Source organism: Paroedura picta, chromosome 11, assembly GCF_049243985.1.
Source record: "Paroedura picta isolate Pp20150507F chromosome 11, Ppicta_v3.0, whole genome shotgun sequence".
NCBI lineage: Eukaryota > Metazoa > Chordata > Lepidosauria > Squamata > Gekkonidae > Paroedura > Paroedura picta.
The window spans coordinates 47,116,573-47,142,309 of NC_135379.1; the positions used below are offsets into that span (position 1 = coordinate 47,116,573).

Sequence of the window (25,737 nt, forward strand, 5' to 3'; positions counted from 1 at the left end):
ACACATTCAATCCCATGCCCTTACAGATTGGACAACTCCTCCCCTTCTTCTTCTCACTGCCAAGCTCTAGCACCCGTTGTATTCCTGGATACAAGGGGCTTTGCCCCTAGCACGTAATAATTAGCCATGCCCACATACCTTGAAGCCTGTTAAGAGAGCACTGCTTAGAATTCATGGTACCAAAATTGTCATCAGCAAAGCCTATGGAATCGCACACATCATACAAAAACAAACATCTATTTCTATAACTGAAAAAGGGGCAAATTACGTGTATCTACAAACTCATGTAATGAAACTTCCGCATGCTTTTATTCTAGGAAGAATAACTTCAGAAGGGAACAGCATGTAGTAATGACACACTTATGGTGATGGTCTTCCCTGTTCCAGCAACTTTCCATTGCCACTATTTGACCCTTCCTCCTCTAAATAAGGCTGTGCACCTTCCTTTACCCACAGCCTTTGCTTCTCTATAGTAACAAGCTTTCTTCCCAAATTATTTTGCCTAGAAGGAGAAACTGCTAAGTGGGGCTTGTAAAAAACATTGATGTTGCATTGCGATTGTGGTAGTGAAGGCTTAGCCAGTGACTGACTGATCTGGCATTCATGAGCATTCCAAGGGCTAGGGAATCAAGCTGCTAGAAGTTTTATATTCCAATTTCTGAAAGGGAAGGGAAAGTTATCAGTGTGACTAACATCAAAACCTCGGACAGGCCCAGGGAACAAGAGAGGTTTACTGGGCAAGTTTAGAATGGAAGAGAGGCACTAGGATGTAGGGAAGCAAAGGGGCAAAGGAAAAGAGGCTTCAGAAATGGTGCAGAGCAGATCATAGGCTGAAAACGGGAACCTAAGAGAAAGATGTCTGAGAAAACGAGCAGGGAAGGCAAAATTTCACATTGTACATTGAACTAGCCAATTCTTTGGCAGCATGATTTCAAAGATGCATCCAATTGTTTGTTCCCATTCAGTAATTTCTAAGAGGAGCAAGTGTCCCAAACCATCCTCAGAATCACATAGCATACAGAGGCAACCAATTCATTTCATTGAATAAAGTTTGGTTGCCAATATTGAGAAACAGGGCTGTCTTTGCCCACAAAGTCCATATAAAGAAAAGAGTGAATATTCTGTATCAGGCTAAAAAGATAATTCACCCTATGCAACTTAGGATTCATATACACAGTCCCAATTAATTTCATAGGGCTTACTTTCAGGAAAGGGTCTTTAGGAGAGCAACTTGGTTTGCATTTCCTGTCTACCTAATGACATAAGCAGTAGCTCTGCATTTTCTAATTCTGGTTTTCTGGTTTTCTAATTCTGGCTTTCTAGTTGCTTGGAGCTCAAGTATCGTGCAAAAAAAATCATTTCAGAGATGAGAAACTGGGGAGGAATACATATTGAACGACCTTGTACTAAAATAACAAAGGCAGCTACTACAGAAGCACTCACTGCTTACAGGTAGAGCCTGTTAAAAGGGAATAGAAAGGGTACCGTCATGCTGCCTTCTATGTTGCATTACTCCAGGAAGCCTTTCTCCATGTGAAAATAATGGGAAACTTTCCTTCCAACTTCATGGTGAAAATAATGTTCCATTTTAGAGGTATTATATAGCTCTCTTATCAACAAACAACAGTTTGATCTATTTGCTTCAACATATTTTACATAGCCAACATTTTTTTCAAGGACAGACATAATGATACTGCACATGAGAATGAATGGTAAAAGAAAAAAAATAGTCAGCAAGAAGGAAAACAGAACAAAAGAACAAAGAAAACACCTGGGGGATGATAAACAGAATGTAGCCATGATACCAACTGGTGGCAAGAATGGAGAGTAGAAAGGGGAAATGAGGTGGCACTCACATTCTCATATTGCTGGTCTTGTTGATAATTACAGATTTCCCAGTCTGATCTACATTGTGATCCATGCCGAAATAAGCTGCCACTCTGTGCACCAGCATTCGCTGGTATGATGACATCTGAGGGAACTTTTTATAATGATTACTGGAACAAAAATAGCAAACATTTCAATAGGATGCAATTCCGATGTGAGGGAACAATAGTACTCCATCTTTAGGGGGAGTGGAGCTTAAACAGTTCCGCAGGGCCTGCAAAAAAGGAGCTCTTCCGCCAGGCATTTGGTTGGGACCAGACATAACCAACAGCGACTGAAGGGCCCCTGCTTCCCCCGGCCCTCCTCAGAACTCCACCAGTATACTCTGGACCTGTTTGCACTGTTGCATTGTTTATATTGTTTATACTGTTATATTGTTATATGGCTATTATTATTATTATTATTATTATTATTATTATTATTATTATTATTATTATTATTATTATTGGATTTATTTCTCATCTCTCCCAACAGGCTCGAGACAGGTCATATCAGTTTCAGCCCCATTAAAATTCCCATTAAAAACATTAACTACCAACATGACGGCAAAAAACTATCTGTATGAGATGGAGAGAGGAAAATGGGAGGGAGCGATCTTCACTTCCAACTCCCAGGGGGGAAGCAATGTCCCTAATTCGCTGTCCCTAGCCTCAACCATAGACCTGGTGGAAGAGCTCCGTTTTACAGGCTCTTCAGAAAGATGGCAAATCCTGCAGGGCCTGCAGCTCACCTGGGAGCTCATTCCACCAGGTAGGGGCCAGGACTGAAAAGGCCCTAGCCCGAGTCGAGGCTAGGCACGCTTCCTTGGGGTCAGGGATGACCAATAGATTCTCACCCGTGGAGCGTAAAGCCCTGTGGGGGGCATAGGGCGGTAGGCGGTCCCTCAGGTATGTGGGTGTTCAGAGGACAGGTAGGGCGCTAGTAGCCGAGCCTGGCGGAGATGGAAAAATGCCTAACCCACTACTCTTTTGACCTGTGCCTCCCTAGTCAGGGAGGCATCAATTGTCATACCCAGATTCCTAGCTTGGGACACAATGGTAAGTTGCACCCCTGCTAGAGTGGGTAAGCGCGCTGCCTGCTCTCGCCCCCTGCCTCCCAGCCACAGGACCTCCATCTTGGAGGGGTTGAATTTCAGGCGACTCTGCTCCAACCATTCAGACACCGCTATTAGTTATTATTTTGTTGTTGTTATGTGCGAAGTCGTGTCCGACCCATCGCGACCCCATGGACAATGATCCTCCAGGCCTTCCTGTCCTCTACCATTCCCCGGAGCCCATTTAAGTTTGCACCTACTGCTTCAGTGACTCCATCCAGCCACCTCATTCTCTGTCGTCCCCTTCTTCTTTTGCCCTCGATCTCTCCCAGCATTAGGCTCTTCTCCAGGGAGTCCTTCCTTCTCATGAGGTGGCCAAAATATTTGAGTTTCATCTTCAGGATCTGGCCTTCTAAAGAGCAGTCAGGGCTGATCTCCTCTAGGACTGACCGGTTTGTTCGCCTTGCAGTCCAAGGGACTCGCAAGAGACTTCTCCAGCACCAGAGTTCAAAAGCCTCAATTCTTTGACGCTCGGCCTTCCTTATGGTCCAACTTTCGCAGCCATACATTGCAACTGGGAAGACCATAGCCTTGACTAAACGCACTTTTGTTGGCAGGGTGATGTCTCTGCTTTTTAGGATGCTGTCTAGATTTGCCATAGCTTTCCTCCCCAGGAGCAAGCGTCTTTTAATTTCTTTGCTGCAGTCCCCATCTGCAGTGATCTTGGAGCCCAGGAAAATAAAATCTGTCACTATCTCCATTTCTTCCCCTTCTATTTGCCAGGAATTGAGAGGGCCGGATGCCATGATCTTTGTTTTCTTGATGTTGAGTTTCAAGCCAACTTTGGCACTCTCCTCCTTCACCCGCATCAACAGGCTCTTTAGTTCCTCTTCACTTTCTGCCATTAGAGTGGTATCATCTGCATATCTGAGGTTGTTGATATTTCTCCCTGCAATCTTGATCCCAATTTGTGACTCCTCTAATCCCGCATTTCTCATGATGTGCTCTGCATACAAGTTAAATAGGCAAGGTGACAGTATACAGCCTTGCCGAACTCCTTTCTCAATTTTGAACCAGTCAGTGATTCCATGTTCAGTTCTCACTGTTGCTTCTTGACCTGCATATAAATTTCTCAAGAGACAAATAAGATGCTCTGGTATTCCCATCTCTTTAAGAACTTGCCACAATTTGTTGTGCTCCACACAATCAAAGGCTTTAGCATAGTCAATGAAGCAGAAGTAGACGTTCTTCTGGTACTCCCTAGCTTTCTCCATGATCCAGCGTATGTTGGCAATTTGATCTCTAGTTCCTCTGCCTCTTCGAAATCCTGCCTGTACTTCTGGAAGTTCTCGGTCCACATATTGCTGGAGCCTAGCTTGTAGGATTTTGAGCATAACTTTGCTAGCATGAGAAATTAGTGCGATGGTGCGGTAGTTTGAACATTCTTTGGCATTGCCCTTCTTTGGGATTGGAATGTAAACTGACCTTTTCCAATCCTGTGGCCATTGTTGAGTTTTCCAAATTTGCTGGCAATTAGTTATTATTATTGTACGGTTATTCACATGTTATAGACTGTTCCATGTACTGTTCTTATGTTCTTATGTAAACCGCCCTGAGCCTCCGGGGAGGGCGGTATATAAATATAATAAATTAATAAATTGATAAATAGTAACTCCCATCAACTAAACAACTCATACGCCAAATTACAGTGCATCTTGTTGTTTTTGGAAGAACTTTGTTTTGTCCCACACTTTTTACTAGCCGAAGATGTGATATTAGCATTTAGCACATTTTTCTTTTCTTTAAACTCCACCAGAAGTCCTGGAGCTGGAGAGGAGTTTTAATCTTTTCCCAGTACCATTTTTTTCTTAGTTAACACTGTGTTCCAAAGCAGGTATTTTCTCCACAGGGCAAGAGCAAATAGAAATTAGGGGTAGCAGTGGGGATCAGGAAAAATGTAATGGATGTATCTTTACTCTTAGTGCTGCGAGATTGAACCTGCTCAGCTGAACTGATCTTTTAAAAAACTGTGCTACAGGAGAACCTGTATGTGGCAGGGAGGTCTGGCTGGAAAGGCTTTTCCTGTGGTGCACTTTGAAGGAGAAGCTGTCCCCAGGGTCTGTGTGTGGCGGGAAGGCTTCTCACCATTGCATGCAGACCTAAGAGGAGCAGCTGGGGTAGCTGAGAGCTCTGAGAGTATAGCTGAATATCCTTATCCATCCATTGTTCCTCTTAATATTTGTGAAATAGCCCTGGGGGTGGAGAGTTTCCTGGCTATCCGAGATGGAATAGGACCAATCAGGGTGCGGCCAGCAAAGCAAAGCTGGACGCATCCTGATTCAGCTCCCTCCCTCCCTGGATGTTACCCACTTTGCTCTCAGATGCCTGAGAGACACACACAGAAACACAGAGAGCCCTGCCAAACAGCATACACCCCCTGATTACCTGCTATGGCTCCTGCTGCGAGGGAGACAGAGACAAACTGCAAACGAGCCCCAAACTGCAAACGACCCTTGCTTCCCGGCTAGAAGGAGCCCTGATTACCTGCTATGCCTCCTGCTGTGAGAGAGGGAGAGAGATCTGTGCCTGCCAGTGTCCCCTGGGTCCTAGCGCCCATTGCATTCCTTGTTGCAAGGGACTTTCTTGCTAGTACCTGAATAAAAGCTGAATTTTCAGCTTGTGTATGGGCTCAGATATACTGGTAGCTGATCAGGTATCAACTTAAAACAAACTTAGCTCTTGATATAATTGCTTGATGAGTGATTTCTAATGAAACTCCTTTTGTTAATGTTCTGGCATTTACATATTACAATGGACCAAACCATTGTAACTTCAGGGGGTTGTGAGAACATGATGCAAAGGACAGTAATATGCCAAAGGCAATGACTAAGGCTATTTGACACTCGGTGCTTTCAACCCCAACTCACCTGTTATCACTAATAAAATCAATAATTTCCTGTTCCATCTTCAACAGTATCATTCTATCCCTGTTAAGACAAAATAAAATAATTCAGTTTTACCACCATTTTAGACTACAACCATGGGAGTGATTCTGGCCAGAAATTATGACCCAAATTAGAATGCTAAGGGAATAAAAAGAACCTTGTTTTACAAGTGTTCTCCATCTGTAATTGTTGTACTGAGTTGGGAATGTTTTTCCCATCAACAACTGATATTTGAATAAGATTTTAAGTAGCCACTCTGGAATCCAATTTTGGCAGAAATGCAGAGAAAATATAATAAATTTCATTTAGTGATACATTTTAAATATGTATGACTTTGTAGAGAGGAAATATGGCCTAGACTGCAAACACAGCCATGAAATATCTGCTTGGTTATTATTTTCCAAATAAGGGATGCTGTGATGTTTGGTCAATTAACGTCTGCATTGGTGTAGGGCAGTGGTTCCCAACCTTTTTTGGACTGGGGATCGGTCCATGGTGGGGGAGAGGGAGGCACGGGTGCAAACGTGTAGGAGCAGAGCTGCCATGTCTACGCTTTTATGCCTGCCAGCATGCCGATGCCCGTGCCCCCCCCCCAGAGCGCGGCGCTCACTGTGCTGGGAGCGATCAGCCTCCAAAGTGGCTGATCACTCCCAGTACAACAAATGCCATGCCTGCGCCTCCCCCCCTCCCTGCAGCCCAGTACCAAGGGTTCCACGGGCTGGTCCCAGTCTGGGGACCCCTGGTGTAGGGCAGTGATCTGTGATTTCTACCTATGTATTGATCTATAGGAATCTAGAATAAAGAATCTAGAATAAAGGTTTACTCTTCAGCAAAGAAAAAGAGTCACCTGATTACTTTGTGGCAGTGATTATATATTCCTCTCTAGTGGCCAATCAAAAGAGCTTGAATGGTGTAGAGGTTAGGACAGGGTTGCTAATTCCAGCTCGCTAAATTTCTGGAAATTTTGGGGTAGACTCTGGGGAGAAAGAGTTTGTAAACAGGAGGAAGCACAGCAAGGTATGAAGCCATAACGTCTACCTTCCAAAGTAGCCACTTCTACTAGGGAGATTGATTACTACATGAAGATCAGTGGCAATTCTGGATGCACTCTAGGTCATATCTAAAGGTTGGCAAAGGTTGGTAGGAGCATGCTGGGGATAATTTCGCAGTTGAAATCTTAGTTCAGCCAGCAGCCTTCTTTACATAAGTACTGTAACAAGCATCATGATAATAATAATAATAATAATAATTATTATTATTATTATTATTATTATTATTATTATTATTATTATTATTCGATTTATTTCCCGCCACTCCCTACAGGCTTGTGGCGGGTAACAATAGTCTTAAAATCTCCCATTAAAATCCCCATTAAAAGACTATAAAAATACCCAACACGCCGGAAAATACCACTCTCCCCTACCCGAACAAGGGCATTGGGGGATGGAGGGTGATGATGACTACTTCAAACCCATGAACATAAAAAACTTTGTGAAAAGCCACACATCAACACTTGATATTATTTAAATGTTAGGATTACTATAATAAAGCTATTATCATAATAATATACTACACTGCAGGCCAAGGTGCAGAATAATATAGCCAGCTGTGCTTAATCAATCCAGAATGAACCAGATAACTCCTTACCACGATCTTCACCTGCTTCCATTTTGCCATGCAAATTCACTCAGCCAGACATTATTGCAATCCCTCCCTGTCATCCATCCATCCATCCAACCATCCATCCAAGTCATCTATCCCTCCATGTCATACCTCCATCCATGTCATCCCTCCATCCATCCATGTCATTCCTCCCTCCAACCATCCATCTATATCATCTATCCCTCCATCCATGTCATCCCTCCATCCCTTCAATCACAAAAAGTACCATGTTTAAAAGTTATGAGCCAGTTTAGAGAAAAGCAAGGGACAAAACCTGAGCTGCTTAGCTGGTAGGGTTATTTAGCTGTGTTCCTGCTAGGCAAACTGATCACTTTTGACTTTACCTTTGGACCTGTCAAAAATGACTGTACTCCTGCATTAGACCTATGAAAGATGCTGGATACTGACTCTGATCTTGCCGAAAATCATGTGGCCTGGCTACATCACCTGCCATGGACTCTACCACCAGGACCTACCTAGGCATCAGAATTTTTGCATTCAAGATTTGGAATGCCTATTGGATGAGTCTAAAGCCATTAAACATGTTTCCAGCAACATTGGACTGATCTGTTCCATAATGACATCTGCATTGGCTCTCTGATTTTGAATCAAAAGCGAAACAAAAATCAACAAAGTAAATGCACAGACTAACTGAACTAGTAGCCATAAAACAGAAAGACAACACATGAGCCTTGAATAACTATGAATAACTCTCTGCTTGATGCCCTAGTCTATAATACTCTGTTTATATTAAGAAGTGTACTGGCATAATTGTGACAAGTCTTCATTTAGGGTGGAATTCACTGGAGTAAATTCAGGGATTCAGAGTAAATTCACCTGTTTTGAGTCATTAGATGCTGTTTTACAGTGGCAGGTATGTGTGCATGCACATGTCTGCACTGAGGCTAGGTCTCCAAGAAAGTAATTACACTATGGGAAACTGCAAAGGCTATGAAGTACATGCTGATTTTTATAGCAGCTCTTGCTAAAATCAATATGCTTTCACAGAGCCGTAATGATTATTCCCCACCCCATGACCACCACATTTTCCAGAACGAACACGGCATTGCTCCCAGTTGCTAAGATCTCAAACTATACAGAAGCATGATACTTACCTGGGATTATTCTTTAATGTGTTAACCAGAAATTCGTGCAAATCTATGCCTGTTGAGTCTGTATATTCTTGACTGCAGTCTGAAAAACACACATTACTAATAGTTTCATTTCTTAAAAGGGACAAAAAATTAAAGCCATTGTGCCAAGTAAAGCTTCTTTCCCTCCTCCCCAGCTACCTTATAAGAGCACCTGGTGCATGCAGGCAAAATGACCCCAATGTACAGTGGGAGGGGATCCATTGTTTCAATTTACTGTACCAGCAGCTACAGGCATGATGTATATAACTGGATATTAATACAAAGTGCTGTGCTTTAGAAAAACACAACAGATGCATAAATCATCTTTAAGTCCATCCAATACTTTTGGCTGTCAGCAAAAATTTAATGAGCGTGTGTGTATGTTATTAATTAGCTGGTGAAGTCTACATTTTAGATACATCAGTGTTTGCCTGAGCCAATGGGAACTTTGCAGAAAAATCCAAGCAAAACAATGCAGAAGACCAAACAACTGGGAGAATTGTTTTTGGTATTTGACCATCTGCAACTTGTTTTACCTAGGCCTAGGCTAGTTCAGGAAAATATCTTGCTTCTGGACATCCTGTCAAGTTTCACCTAAAGCCAAGTTTAAATTTGTAGGTTTCAGTTCTGGAACTGAATCTGAGAAGTTTCTCTGAAGAGATGGGGTCTGCACGCCCCAGATGACTGAAGACAGAAAGTTGATTCCGTCTAGTTACAATCAGGAAGATAAATTTTTCTGCATTCATCCATAGCACAGACATCCTCTTGGCCAATTTAACAAAAGCATTCAGTTGGTAAAGACTGGCAGATTCCGTTCCAGGTCCAAACTGCCAGATACAGAAAGAAGGATCTATTGTACTTGCAAAAACGCATGCCTCATGACATTCTCGTAAGTGGCAAGGTGTGAATGTGTGTAGGAAGCAGCAACTCCCAAAGGCATTGTTCAGAGTGGGTTTCCTGAGCAGCTAATAGTCTATCTAAAACTCCACAAAGGAAATCTTATCTGCATGATGCTGCATTCACGTGTCATCATTTGACAGCTGAATAATTGCATATCAATCAACTATATGTTGATAGTTTGATTGTGTATTTTAGTTGTACCACTAATTTTATATGTGGGAGGCAAATAGGGGCTAAAACAAAATGCAAGAGGCGATTTGCACTCTCCCCAGAATTTAAAAATAATTGCAGAAACTGTCCCTCCGTCAAACAAAGATGACCCAAATATGGCAACAGCTGTGATTGCAGCATCAGGTGTCTGTGTTTGGATCTCACTGACTAGATATGTATGGGTTCGCAAGGGCAGGAAGTAATCTTCCTCACCCAGGTCCTCTGGTTGTGTATACAGATAGCTACATATTCAGCTATTTTCATCCTTTCCCACTTTTCTCATCATATAAGCGAAAACGGACTCAATGTTAGTGCCTTCCACTCCAACCACCAATGTTTCTGGATCACGGTTGAAAGTGCCAGGGAAACTTTTAAACTACACTATTAATAAGGTCCATGGCAAAGCATAACTGAGTGGCAATTTTTGCACTCATAGTTTTCATGCAGCATTTTAAGTGGGCCTTTAACAGTCACATGCCCCAGCATATGTGCACACACACACGGGTGTCACATGAAAGGTTTCATCAAATGTGTACGGTCCCTTAACACAGAACTGGGCCTGTGCATTCATTGAGACTATATCCAGGTGGAAATATGAACTGGAGGAGGATTCTGGGCTCATGTACTCTCCAACAATGAGGGAGTCGGGAGTTTCTGATTTAGACTGAATGTGGGATGTTGCAGGTCACTTTTTACCTTTTCCCTGTACTAAGATGAGCAGTGAACAGAGTACACAAGCCCAAAAACCCAGCATCAATTTTATCTCAGAGACACTAGTGGGAGCCCAGAATTGAACATGATCCACTATGTTCCTAAAGCACAATAGCATCTCTTCTTTCTTTGTATAATTCGTATTCCAGTTTATTTAGTTCTGAGATGAGTGCTTACCAAGACTGCTCACAAGCGACCCACCAAACTGAACCCAACCGACCCACCACATATTGCAGTGTTCCAGGTTCACGACAGTCCCCCCTTGTTTTGCAGATCTAAGCAGCAAGCCAAAGCAGTAGGTTCAGCTGTACCTCTGCCATACATGGCTTGGGGCCTTGCTGGGTCAGAAATGGTGCAGACTTGGCTCAGCTAAATGCGTATGGCAGATGTGTCACCAATATTGTGTCAACAAATACACATATCACAACCCCACAAACAGATACAGGATATATAATATATATATGTACAAGCCAACTGAAGTACACATACAAGCACAGATGAACACTCACATTAAAAATGTCTTAATATGTGACTATGATAAATGACTTAAATATTTTTGTTCACCTTTTGATAACATTCTTATCTTGGGTTTTTCACTGTTTCTATCTTTTTCTTTGTTTTTATCCTTCTCTTTTTCTTTCTCAGATTCATCTTTACTAGATTTATCCTCTTCTTGTAGGCTGGGGAAACTTGAAAGCTGTAGCTGTATTGATTCCTGTTGAAAAAAATATAATAATTTAGGGCCAGATTTAGGAAACTTGGAATGGCTTCCAAACTGCATTATGAAGTGCATGCTTAGAAAAGCTGAAGCCAAACATTATTTGGTTTAAAAAAAAAACCTTTATCTTAAGAAAATAATAGTGTACTCTTAAGGAAATGTTTTTACTTCTTGGTACATATTTTAAACGATGCCAGTATAAATGTGAATTTAGTTCTGAATTGATGAGCATCCTGAACTCAACAAACTTGCTTCAAAATGACTCTCATTGCTTTGCAATAAAAGTCAATTGAAAACACTCTTCTTTAGTAATGATCAGTACAATCAGTACAATCCTATGCAGTTATTCCAAAATTGTGGCTTTTCAGATGTCCTTGGACTACGGTCACCATTGTTAGTGTCCTGCATTGTGCAGGGGTTTGAACTAGATGACCCAGGAGGTCCCTTTCAACTCTGTTATTCTGTGAGCCCTTGTCAGTAAGCTGGTAGAGGTTATGGTAATTGTAGTCCATGGATATCTGGAGAGTTACAGTTTGGTCAGCTCTGTTCTATTCTAACATTGATTTCAGTAAGACTTAAACTGGGCCACCCGTGCACAGGGTCACACTGTAAGAGCTGCAGTTAAATCTGTGGGTCCAATGGATAGAATGCATTCTGAATTTTATTAGGAAAAAAACAGCATCTTTCATCTCTGCACACTGAGGCTGAAGTAAATTCAACTTAAATCAAAGTTTGGAATGGGTGAGACATTCTTCCACTAGTATGCGTTTAGCATTAGAAAGTTAGCATAGGTCACTTTTTAGTTTGACTAGTTTATGTTTTATTCTGGGAGAAACATTTATTATATGTGTTCTTTTGATAAAGACCTATTGTACACCTAAAACAGGTGGCAGTTAATTGGGAAAGACACATGGGCTTTCTTAAGCCTAGTTTCTTTCATTTAAAAAAATTCTTACAACTCGGATTCTATATATTTACTCAGAAATTTGCTGCACTTCCTTGAAACTTCAGCCTCCCAAACATCATGCTAATGACATTACTTTATTAGCAATTTTTGAAGATCTGATCCAAGAAGTGTTAACGAGAGAACAGCTCAAATGTCCACACTTCCTAGAAATATATGTCTTGTTGAGAGCTCTAATGAAGTTAATATACTACAGCCATTGACAAAATCATTCAAATATACCAGAAATTTTTAGTTCTGAAGAGAAAATATTGAACAATGTAAATGTCATGAAAGAAATGTATTAACTGTTTTCCTCTATTGAACACAGACACAGAGACATATCCTAAAGAACAACAATGCATGCTTAAGTCTCACTGAAATCAATGGGGCTTACGTGCACATAACTCTGTGTTAGATTGCAGTTCTTGACTTTCAATTTCCAGTCAACAAATGAAAGTCATGGTGAATATACTCTGCGATAATGCACTAATACTTATGTACTGAATCGCTATCTTAAATTCCTTCCAAATAATCAAACTGAATAATGCAGTGCAATCATGCCATTATTTCTTCAAATAATGCAGAGCACTCTAAAAGGCTTTGCCATCTTGAGAATTTTACCCTGAAGCCACAGTGACTGTTATGGTGCACTTACATTTTATAGGAAATGGAAGACAGACTTTACATACATTCTAAAACAAACATACAAGCATCCAATATATTCCTTGTGCCATACATATAACAAACCATTACTACATATTCATTGCAATTGAAATAAAGCACACACAGAGAAGTTCTGCAGAGTCGTAAAAACAATCTATTGTTTGGTTCTTTATATCCATTTTTATTGATTTTTTTTCTCAATAGTAAAATTACAACGTTGATAAATACATTCATACAAGGTAAGTGCAGTGAACAACAAGAGATGTTCAATTTTGCAATAGTACACTGATAAAACCAATCATATAACATTAGAGGCAACATTCCTTTTAAAGTAAGGACAGAGTGTGCGATCAGGTAAGCTTTCAAGATCAAGTAATACAGGTGACAAGATTTTTCCTACACAGGAAAATCAAGGCAAATTTTCAAATATAATACAAACATTAGGTTTGTAAAGCAATCCATACTCTGTTGTACTGGCAGTGTACCATACATTCTGATAAACCCTGTAATTTGTAAACAGCTAAGAAACTCATGAAGAAAAACCCAACTTAACTCAAAAAAGTAAACAATTCCCATTGGCACAATGCTTCCAATATCCTTCAGCCAGTTCAAGGAAGAAGATTCGAGTCTAGTTTTCACCGTCCAAAATGTATCCACATCAAAATCAAGGATGCTCTCCTATCTAATTTTATTATATGAAGCCAATCATCCTTAAGAAGCAGGATTGGACTGTAGAGAGCATTTTCATCTCTTCACTTTTCACAATACTGTCAGAGAATTCTCCCAGGTGCTCAAACAGACAATGGGAGGCATCCAAAGTAGTAAAAATCCCATCCCTCCTCTATCAAGCATTTGGGGCAGTTGGGAAGAAGTATTTGCCCACAAACTTGCTAGTTTTGTGAAGTACGACAATTCTTTCTCTTTTGCAGAAAGTACATTAGAAACTGCCATGCAACATTTATACAATCTGATATTTATATTATTCTCCTTTTCAGTCTCATTTAAAACAATAGAAAACACAAATAAAATGCAGAACAAAAGCCACAAGTTTCTAATAAAGCAAGTTGAGCCTAAGCTTAGTGTTCTTTTCAAAATGTCTACCTGCATGGACAAAATAACCTGTCTATTGTCCTCCTGCATAAAAGTCAATGTAGAGCAGCAAGAAAGTACAAAAACCCCACAGCTCAATAAGACATGGGGTGGTGGGTTTTTTGGTCTTTCAAAATAAAAATAAAAACTCTCCGTAACAAAGAGTTCAAAAAGGAGAGTTTAATTTGCTTCAGTTCAAGTCAATAGAATAAAGTCCTAGAAAGTACACTTAAATGCAATATTTGTGCTAGAAGTTAAATCATTCATTTTCTATTGCCTCTCTCTCTCTCTCTCTCTGTGGCTGATCTCATTCTCCCATAACATATCCGAGTCTTTAGGTAAGAAATACTGGCAGGAAGCTTAAAGCAGTTTGAATATTTTGTCTGTGTTCTTGTTAAAGTTGCTTTGCTAAGCAAATGGCATGAGAATGTGAACCTTTTGCAATAAGTATTACAAGAAGGTTTTGCAAAATTCAGAAACCAGTTGGATCGGTATTTCATGATTTGATCCAAAAAATGTTTTGTTGGAATAAATGGTATACAACACCAATACAGACTAATTCAACTACATGCTTTGCAATATTGGAAAATCGGCATCAAGAATCAGAAAAATTAACCATATGGAATACAATGCACCTTTTTCTTGATCACTATGATTTAGGTGGTCAAGAATTTAGCTATTACTATGAAATCTGTTCAGGGGAACTGATGCATATGGACTTTGCATGACCTAGAAGCCAGAGTGGACTCAGCACTATGCTTGGTGTAGTCTTAAAAGAGATAGCCTTAGAGAAAATAACAATTCTATCTTTTGAATTTGTTTAAAAATAATTAATCTGAATTCTTTTGAATTCTTTTCCATTTGTTGAAATTTTCAGGGGCTCTGGAAAAAAAAGAGAGCAAATAACACCCTGTGACATACTGTAGAGCTACTCATAGATTTCAAAATAAATACACGCCAAATACCAGAAAACTTTGTAAGGAGCAAGTGCGCTCTTGTTCAAGGGTATATTGATTTCCCAAAAGCAAGAAACATTTTGAAGCCCAAATATTTAATGTAGTCATGCAAGTATAAGTTAACCATGCAGCTAAAGGCAACTAGTTTAGATACCTGGTTGTCAATCTCTGTTTCCAGACGAGGGCATGATTCTTCACATACAGCGAGGCTCCGCACCAGTTTCCCCTTCCCTCCTGACTGAAGTATATTAAAAATAAATAAATCACTTCTGAATGCTGATGTCCATATTCACACAAGCCTTCTACACTGCATTTCAAATACATAAATAGAGACCTCACAATAGGAAAAAAACCATGTTTGATTGACATGCATGATTTTTTTTCTTCTGAGAAAGAACTGGGCGGAGATGACTGAAGGTAGCACAGGAAAGATTGAAAGTAAATTATTTTCTATGTATAATTTAATATAATTCAATCTTAGCATTCAACATGCAAATACTAATCCAATGAAAAAGGGATTAAAATCTGTCACAATGAACTGTAACAGGATTACTGAGCTTTTTGATTGAATAAAACATGACAGTATTAGAAAAAAATCCTTGGTTGGCTAGCTTATTCTACTTTGGGGCTTGTTCACTCCTCTGTTCTTTGAGAACTACACATCTATATAGATAAAAGAAACATGCTAAACTAAATGCATGAAAATATCAGCCACTTTAATAGTGGCAAAGGTACGAGAGGAAAATGGTAGCTAATAACTCATAGAAGTTCAATGACCTTATGACCTTATGGCAACAAAGAGTAACATTTTAAGCATGAATAAGCATGATTTTTTGGAACTATGAACAAGCGTTTCATAATATACATGCATTTTATCACAAACCCAATTCCTCATTACTTTGAAGAACCAGAAATTCTACCTTGGGTCTCTTTTTCTGCTGGTTCTGGTTAGTACCTCGTTTCTGTGAACAGCAAGTGGAAAATTATGCATGACTGTGGGTGGAAAACATGCATAAGAAGAGTAACAGTATCTTGCTAATAGTAAAATAACAGCTTTTTACATCACAAAGCACAAGGTCCATGTGGTAAATGCCAAATGATTTGCCAATCACCACCGGTAAAAACAAAATTGAATTTTTATAGAGGTAAAATTAAGGAGAATAATTTCCCCCCTGCAAGATCATTCCCATTTTATCTTCTTACAATATTTTAATAAAATATTACAGTATTGTTTTAAAATATTTAATATCAAAAAAGGTGTTAGAGATCATGGACATCAATACAGAAGTTCTCTGCTTCGTAATGCAGAGAATAGTCTGTGTTCATCTCTTTGCCAGTAAACATTCCCAAAGGGGTTTGCGATCTATACAGTGATCTGATATTTTTATTTTAAAACATGCATCACATAACATGGCCATTCAATGATGCTAATGATATAATAATGCAATTTGAATGGCATAGAAATTGCATAGAAGTGCAAACCTCTCAGAATGAAAGAGAAAAGCAAAAACATAAAAATACCAAAAGAAAACAGGAGAAAGGGTACAATAAAACTGGAGGGAAAATCATCTGCTTCCCCTCAAAAACAAATGAATATACCTATACCCCATATCTTAACAGAATATAAATTTCCTATTTTCTTATTCTTACCTGGCCATTCTCGTCTTTTTCATCTAGCTCTGAGCTTTCAGTTTTATTATGGATGCAGTTCTCTTGCTGAGAGATGGATGAGTCTTGCTCATTTCCAGCTTCCTCTGTTTTCCCTTGCTCAGACATTCTCCCCGACAGAAATTAAGAGAACACAATTTGATGACCTAGAAGGTCAAGACATTAAAAACAAACCAAAACAGTGAGTGAAATTTGCTGTTTTATTCCCATGTGAGGTATTTTTATTTCTTTCATGATGAACTAATAAACCATAACAAGAAGCCCAAGAATGTAGGGCACCACGAATCAGCAGAAAAGTAATGAACTGAAGTACTCTAGGTGAAAGTTGAACTGAACAAATGCGAATAAGTACATCATCTTGTTCCTCATGACAGAGAATACAAGTATATCGATGTCACTGCAGTTCTTCCCACTTTCCTTTCCCAACCCTCAGCGGCAGAAGCAGGGTTGGAGAGAAATGAGTTTCTCGAGAAGCTGTTCGTCCAAATAAATAACCGACTCGTACTTTCTGAGTTAGTGGGGGCATGTAGGCTAGAACCTCCACTAGAATGCTGCACATTCCTATCAGTCAGACATTTATCGGTGTACACATAAAGTTTACAGCGTTCTCTACAAGAAAGGGGGGGGAGAACCCAAATTTGGCTGAAATGGTAATAATTCAATCTAAACAATAATTCTAAATTTGGCAATAAAACCTTCATGGTCAACATTTCTAGGTATCAAAGTGACAGCTCCATCGGAAAAAGCATAAGCCTTTCCCAAGACCCATGTCAGTCTCTCCAGCCCTGTGGAAATCCTCCTGGAAGCCCTTGGCAAGGTGGCTCTGATGAAGATATCTTAACTGCACGGCATTGCTCCCAGCTCACGATAAACAGTCTGCTGTACAGAAGCTCAAAATGGCTTTTCAAACTTAAAGCCTATTATTATTTTCCCCCAGACACACACCCATAAAATACCCCTCTGACACTTCCCCTTCTGATTAGTTGTCAAATGTATCTCATGAATAATTTAGCACTTTTTGTTCTCCCCCTGCCTTAAAAAGAAATCTTTTTTTCAAAAGCTGGGTGCAGGCTCACATTGTAGCATTCAGTTTGGGAATTTAACAGAACGATCACAAATGGTCCTATTTCATAATTAAATTTTCAAGTGGAACAAGATTTTACAAAGGACCAAGGACTTTGCACAATGATTTCTTTTTAAACTCTGTGTCTTCTGTATTCCCAGGTATGTGAAAGTTGTTGTTTTTTTTAGGGGGGGGGCAGGTAAAAGTTGCCTGATTTAAAGATCAAATTCACAGCAATCAAATGAACCAGTTATTTCTTTGAGGTATTCTGCTGAAATGTTCCATTTTTTTCCTACATAACATATCCATCTGCAATTAATTCATCGGGTCACAGGGCATTTATCTATGAAATTAAGCCATTCCTTTTCACAAACTGAAATATAATTAGCATGGATTCTATGTCTGAATCTTGCTTAACCCTTAACCCTCATGTTTGGCAAGTACTCAAGCAACGTCTACGCATGCAACCCCGCATGGACCCGATGTGGACTTACAAACATCTCATTTCAGGCTCCAATTTGCACAAACACAAAACCTACCACTTTCCAACATTAGGGAGGTAACAAAGAAGCCTTTTTACCTTCAGCGCTGCGTTAATTCTGGATGCCTTTCTATCCGTTTCTGCTGCTTCTCACTGGTTAAATCCACACAAGTGATCAATGACAAAGTGAGTCCCATGACCCCATTAACAGTTCAGAATGCCAATCTCCATGCTGTTGCTTTAGAGAATTTGACAGATCATCGTCATCATCAACCTGGCAGGGAGGGGGGGAAGACATAAAGTAAATACCAGTCATAATGCTTATAATCATGGTAGGGTTAAAAGATAAAATAAATAGAGACCAGATTTCTAACACTAATGACCAGTTTCAAGCAAATCACTTTCACAGCTTGATGCGGCCCCACCTGTCTCAAAAACGGTGTGCCTCTTCTCTAATGAAGGCTAGAGCTGGCTGTTCAAGTCATAACAGCTCCTACGCACGGAGCTAAAATTAACAATTGCATATTATGTGCCGAAGATTACTCACTTCAATTTTAACCTTTTTAGCGAATTCTGGCACTTTGCATTTTTATATATATATATGTATATATATATATATAAAAGGTTCATCTGTTTGCTTCAATGGAAATCAATATTGTTCCTAAGAAAATATAAATGTCTACTGTATAACTAAAGCTTTATTTCAGTTTTGAGAATTTATATATACATATTTAAATTGGCATCAATAGCAGGTATAAATGAGCTGACTTCAGAAGGTTGAATCGCTAAAATGGCAAAGAGGGAGTTAACAATTTTGGGCGATAGAAATTAGGGAGAATTTAGAATAACGTGGGATGGAGGGGGGAAAGGATTGCTTTGGGAGAGAGACAGAAGGAACGATTGCTTCATAAGTGTATTACGCTATGTTTGTAGCGAATGTTGCTACCAGATGGGCATTTGGTTAAAAGAAAACTGAGAGGTTAAAAGAAAAATAGAAACATTTACAAGGTACTAAAATACCATGACTGCCTTTTGGAGATCTAGTGTTGGCAGCTGCCTGATAATTCCATAAACCAACCACTAAAATCACCATTTACGAAATTAAATGCCATGTACCATCTAAATCAAACATAACAGGTTCTAACAGGCCTGGGGATTACATGATAAACAAATGCAAATTGTATTAATGCTACCATCATACACAAATAAGCTCCACACATATTACAATAAATGTTACAAAAGACTTATGTTTATATATATTTTTAAATAGGTTTTATATATATTAAACGGTATGTTCAGGTTGTACAGACTTATACTGCCAGTATATAATAACCAGGAGGTAAATATACTCTATTGTTTCATGTGAAACAATAACATAAATGCATCTTTCTCCTTGGAGTTTAGCAGAAACTCATTAGCAGCAACAGAATAATGGTCCTCTGAAACAATACTCAGCACAAGCAAAGGGAGTGGACAAAATGCTCCATGAACAAGCCAACTACAAACAGAATAGCTCAACACCGGCTATCCTTTTACTGCAGAATCTCCTGAATAGCAAAAAAATAAATTAGATGCCTTTTAAGTTCCAAAGAAAGCAAAATAACACCTTCATTTTCTCATTCTTGCTATGATACGAAGCAACGAGCAGAGAAGAATCATTACAAAAAAAAATACAATGAATTGTAACATTCATTTCAACATTTCTTAAAAAGAATGGTGCCATATCACAGCTGCTTGAAAAATACTGACAAGTCTGAATATCTTTTCCTGCATTGAATGAGACATAATTCTATTTGCCCTGGCATGCCTCAAATGAAGATATGCAACATCAAGTGTAGGTTCAACTAGTTTATTGAACTGCATTCAACTTGTGTAAATGTTGCTGCTTGTTTCAGTAAGCTGATGGTTTTGAGGGTGTGTTATGCTAGGCATCCACATGGTCTGTGTTCTGGGCAGATCCATCCCAGCTCCAAACTCAACTGGCGTTTCCATCAGCCTCGCTGATCACATCCCTATGTGCAGAAAGGCGTCCCTTTCCCTGATGTGCCACAAGGCTACCACAAGGTTCAAAAAGATGCCATTCAATGCCAAGGGTGCTCTTTCCAAGCACACCCAGGCACAAGGCATGTGACAGCCTGTTCTGGACACACCCTCTGTGTGCTATTAGAAACAGGCCAATTTGATGGGAAACAAACCAATCGTACAGAAACAGCATGGAACAGGTAAAAAAGAGGCTCCTGGCACAGCCAGTTTCCAGGGACCCCCCCCCATTCCTGTTCATCCTTCTATAAGGTAAAGGTAAAGGTATCCCCTGTGCAAGCACCGAGTCATGTCTGACCCTTGGGGTGACGCCCTCTAGCGTTTTCATGGCAGACTCAATACGGGGTGGTTTGCCAGTGCCTTCCCCAGTCATTACCGTTTACCCCCCAGCAAGCTGGGTACTCATTTTACCGACCTCGGAAGGATGGAAGGCTGAGTCAACCTTGAGCTGGCTGCTAGGATTGAACTCCCAGCCTTATGGGCAGAGCTTTCAGACTGCATGTCTGCTGCCTTACCACTCTGCGCCACAAGAGCCTTCTATAATGACCAGCTAATCTCACACTGTCCTCAGAGGATATATCCAAATGGGTAGCTGTGTTAGTCTGAACTAGCACTCGAAAGCTCACACCTTTGTTGGTCTTAAAATTGCTACTGGACTCTGATTTTATTGCTCTCAGAGTGGATGTGCTGCAGCAAGAAGGTTTAAGGTGACACTGAGCAGCGGGGCAAAACAGCCAGCTGTCCTCATTTGACTGGCTACTGTTTCTCGCACTTCATTTGCAGCAAGCTGGGTGCTGGGGCAGATCAACTCACAGCATAATTTGCTGTGAATCTTGCTTTTCGTGAATCAAAAGCAGGACAATCAAAATTCACACTTGATATGAATGTGCTGTGAAATATTAATATATTGATAATACACATGGAATGCCGTCACAAAGTCACCTTCCTGGTGCCTCCCAGCCCGCAAAGCGACATGAACCCATTTTGGCCTATAGATTGTTCCTTGAACGTGTCCTGTAGCAATTGTCACAGAAATGGCCCGGAATATATGGGAACAGTTGCTGGTCTTAACCCAAAAGCTCACGGAGGATGTTTCTGCACAGCAGAAGTAGGGCAGACTTAATCTCTCTGCTAAATGTGCCATAAAGGTCATCTAGAGACCTAGAATAGAATAGTCTTGAAGAGGGTTAAGAAGCAAAAGAATAACACAACAATATGACCTTTTGTAGATTAGAAAATGTCTAACTCATATCAATGGATTCTATGTGCTGACACTCAGGTGCAGAAGTATCTGAAAATAGAATGTTCCAGATTTGCAGATGTGAAGATATTGTTCATGGATGAGGTGTATATATTGAGAACCAACAGAAGAGCTGATTTTTTGTACCCTGCTTATTACTACACGAAGGAGTCTCAATAGCAATTTACAATCCCCTACACTTCCTCTCCTCACAATAGGCACCCTGTGGGGTAGGTGAGGCTGAGAGATCTCTGAGAGAACTGAGATTAGTCCAAGGTCACCCAGCTGGCTGCATGTGGAGGAGTGGGGAATCAAACCCGGTTCTCCAGATTAGAAGCTGCTGCTTTTCACCACAATACCACTGAGCTGGCTCTCAACAGAAATCAATAAATAGGTATGAGAAATTGATAGACGCTCTTTTAAATAAACTTTGTTAAGACAAAACAAGAATGAACAATTGTTATGTATTTCAAGAAGATGAATTAAAGTATGGATAAATGTGCACAGTGTTTGAAGTTATATGATGATTAATTAGTCAAGAATGTTCATCAAGTGGGGCAGAAAGCTATTGTGAAATGATTTTTAAAATCTGGCAGGGCCACAAGAACCACACATGAGCCTGACTCTGATGCCATCAGTCCTGCTGAGTTTAAAACTGAACTGCTGAGGTGGGGTGAGGATGCAGTGGGTGAGACCGCTGCATCTACCGGAAGTTGGAATCTGAAACTTATAAAAAAAAGCAGACCCAGCTGAGAGAGGGGAGCAAGGACTGTAAGGAATAGAGGCTACTGAGGAAAGACTTAATTGTAGGGTGCTTGCTTAAGAGAGGAGCAGAGACAGCTCTCAAGGAAAGGATGGGCCTGCGACTGGAGACCAAAAGGAGCAGGTGTCCGACAGGAATGACAGGCAGAGCTGCTTTCATGGTGAGATAAGGCCAATAGGCAGGCCCCAAACTTAAGGAAGGGACAGCCGACTCAAAATTTAAAAGATAGCAGTCTTTAGCTGTCAAAGAAGAGCAAATAAATGGCTCATGACAGCTGACAATGAAGGTGGGCAAAAAAGGAGAATGGTGTGTAACTGGTGCACATGGGGACACAAGTGTGACAAAAATGTTAAATATGGGGAAAAATATGGGAAACTGACTTGATTAGGAGCATCTTAGAATGGGCTCCTTGTGCTTATTAAAATAAAAATATTTTATGGAGACCTGTAATCACTCTTCTTTAATTATCTATATTGCAGTCATGAGTGGTATAATTTTTTGTTGAGTTAATCAATGTTAAAAATGCAAAATAGTTATGCTGTAATAAGTTTTGCTGAGGTATGCCTCAGATATAGCAAAGCTAACTAGACAGTAGACACTGAAATCAATTCCTTTATCTGAATTATACTAAGCCAGTTTCATGTGGAAATGGTATCTCATTTTATGGGTTTTCCAGTACTTGCTACTGTTCTCTTTGCTATAAGAGCAATATTAATATAATTAATATCATTTACACTCTTTTGCTTATTTTTCCCAAACCCGCCATTTCAATCTTTGGGGAGAAGAAGTACATGCAATGTGTATTACATATAACAATTGTGTGTGCAATAGTACATCTAGAAATTGATTTTTAAACTCATCCTAAGGGACCAGATATTTTATCGCTACCAGAAAAAAAAAGTTTAAACACAGGGGCCTTTTCAAATAATTAGTGATTTTGCAACAGTCCCCCTCCCCCCAATGTACATTTGGAATCCAAATATTTCCCCCAGTCAGATTCCATAGCATGAGTGGGGATTCCATCCTAGGTCTCCTGGATACTAGTCCCTTAAATACTAGGTGAGTTGAATTCATTGTGTGTGGCCAGGTGGAAGGAGACAGGGAAGTGGTGCCCAGAAATGAGGATCCAACCCGATAACCTGATTTTCCACAGACACAAGCCCTCCCAATAGTCCCTTGTTTTTGACAATTCCAAAGCACAATTGTATGGTTACCTAGATTGTTCTGGCCCTTAGAGGAAAAAAAGCAAAAGTTTATTTACATCTGCATTTGAGAAATGTAGCTCTTATTTATTTGCCATCTTAATTGGAGATTTTAAACTGTGGTTTTCTGTGTTTTTAATAGTCATTACTTTATTTATATGAGCCTCTTGTGGCGCAGAGTGGTAAGGCAGCCGTCTGAAAGCTTTGCCCATAAGGTTGGGAGTTCAATCCCAGCAGCCGGCTCAAGGTTGACTCAGCCTTCCATCCTTCCGAGGTCGGTAAAATGAGTACCCAGCTTGCTGGGAGGTAAACGGTCATGACTGGGGAAGGCACTGGCAAACCACCCCGTATTGAGTCTGCCATGAAAACGCTAGAGGGCGTCACCCCAAGGGTCAGACATGACTCGGTGCTTGCACAGGGGATACCTTTACCTTTACCTTTTTACTTTATTTATATTGTAAGTCACCTTGCGTTCTGCAAGATAGAAAGGTGGCTAATCAATGTTTTAAATATCTAAATATGCTTGTTTTGAAAGACTAAACACTTAAGCATTTCCAAATGCATCCCACTGATTAGAGCAGCAGCATTTTAATACCTTCACTGATCAAACATGAACTACATTAAAATATTATGACAGGTTTGGCTGATGTAAAGGCTTTTTACTGGATGTGGTTATCAAAGAGCCTTTATAGCCCTCTGACCACTTGAACTACATATCCCAGTATCAAATCACCTCTCCTGCTCCTGTGTACGAGTTGCACTCCTCAGATGTCAGTCTCCTCTTGGTGCCCATGCCTAGAATGTCCCATTTGCTAATAACTGGCCAGTCCTCTGGAATGATGCACCAGACTGAAGCATTCTTTTAAACTTGTGGCTGGACGCTTGAGCTTTTGAGTGCTTGCAGTTGTTTTCCTGATTAGTCGAACGGAGGATACAAGGCAGGGTAGACATATGTTCAAATAAATAAACTATTCCCCTAGGCAAGGACGCAAGGATGAGTGTATCAGTGTGCAGCTTGGAAAAAGATACCTTTACATGTAGTTACAGGAATAATCAATACGAAATCAATTTGCTTTGAACCAAGAGGAAAGGCAGGATATAAATGTTTAAACGAATGCTTAATGAAACAGATCCCTATGTGGAAAACATGGAAAGGTATTTCTTGTTTAAGGAATGTTTCCAATGTTGATGAGTACACCAAAATTTTGAAGGCTGGAACTTTTGGTCTAAGTTTTTATCAAGCTTATGTCTGAGCAGGGAAGGAGCAAGTACCGTATATACTCACATATAAGCCAACCCGCACATAAGCTGAGGCACCCAATTTCACCACAAAATCTGGGCAAACGTATTGACTCGCATATAAGCCGAGGGTGGTAAATGCATCATCACAGGCTCTCCCATCCAGCCTCCCCCTCCCAAGAAATACAGAAAAGTCAAGAGGATGAATAGCTGCTGGTTTTTGTACCCTGCTCTCCACTCACAGAAACCAAAAGAATAGTTTGGAAGAAGTGATTAAGAAGAGGAAGAAGTGAAGGCAAAAGGAAAAAAAAAAGATTAGAGTCCCTCAGTCAAACCATTGATGTCCTACAAGCTGCCAGAGCAACAATTGGCTGGCTGGAGCAGGCTTTCATTTCAATTACCATATATACTCATGTCCTTCTGTCCATCTGTTAATAAATAATAAATATCTGTTAGATCTGTCTCCCCACTCTCACCAGTAAGACTGTCAGAAGGCTGGCCCTGGCTGGTTGAGAGGGTGACTTTAATTAGTTTTTTCGCTTGCCGTTTTGTCACCTTTAGGAATTGTAATTACGGGTTTTTTATGGGTTTATTGTGTTTTTATTCTTTTACTATGTGAACCACCATGAGCCCAATCAAGAACGGTGGTATATAAATTTAAATAATGTTAAAAAAAGCCAAGGAGGGCTTTTTCAGTGTGAAAAAAGGTGCTTAAAACTAGGCTTAAACGCGAGTATATAGGGGTACTCTTTTTAGGCTGAGGAATGGCAATGACTCTTCTTGGACAATACCTTTCTATAGCTGACTCGTCTCTAAGGTGTCTGATGAAGTTTTCTCGGCCTGTGTAGCAGTTGTTATGCTTCTCCTGAGCAACAGGTTGCTCAAGAAACTTCTTCCATATATTCTTTTCCATGTTTGACACTGTTTTAGAGTATCGGCTTATTTGCTTTATGTATTCACAATCTGAATGAATATTTGCAATTAAAAAAAAAACTGCAGCATTCAGATGATGAAGCTCCTGAATTTTACATTGAAAATTTGCGTACTTCTGACTAGCTGGTATCCCTAGTTTGCTTTCAGGTTGTCGGGCACCAAAAAGGACGAGGCATAAATGATAAGATATCAAATACTGCATACTGTTGCATGCCAGCTATCAAACAGTAGCCAAACATTAGCTGTCAAATATCA

The 25,737-nt window shown here is 40.1% G+C and overlaps 1 protein-coding gene across 11 annotated transcripts in view; it reads right to left on the minus strand.

Annotated features, from left to right (window-relative positions):
- Nucleotides 1-25,737, minus strand: part of ARPP21 (cAMP regulated phosphoprotein 21) — a 264,546-nt gene that overhangs the window by 123,629 nt on the left and 115,180 nt on the right. For 10 of the 11 annotated variants that reach the window (XM_077304025.1, XM_077304032.1, XM_077304024.1 and 7 more), the window contains 8 exons: nucleotides 18,165-18,339; nucleotides 16,504-16,667; nucleotides 15,774-15,815; nucleotides 15,008-15,091; nucleotides 11,046-11,196; nucleotides 8,643-8,721; nucleotides 5,848-5,907; nucleotides 1,857-1,997 (listed from right to left, as the gene is read on the minus strand). In XM_077304025.1, the coding sequence (XP_077160140.1) occupies nucleotides 1,857-1,997; nucleotides 5,848-5,907; nucleotides 8,643-8,721; nucleotides 11,046-11,196; nucleotides 15,008-15,091; nucleotides 15,774-15,815; nucleotides 16,504-16,629 (683 nt within the window). In that variant the 5' untranslated portion in view covers nucleotides 16,630-16,667; nucleotides 18,165-18,339. Of the gene's footprint in view, nucleotides 1-1,856; nucleotides 1,998-5,847; nucleotides 5,908-8,642; nucleotides 8,722-11,045; nucleotides 11,197-15,007; nucleotides 15,092-15,773; nucleotides 15,816-16,503; nucleotides 16,668-18,164; nucleotides 18,340-18,490; nucleotides 18,514-25,737 lie in introns of those variants that run through there. The other variant, XM_077304031.1, reaches the window with a different exon arrangement.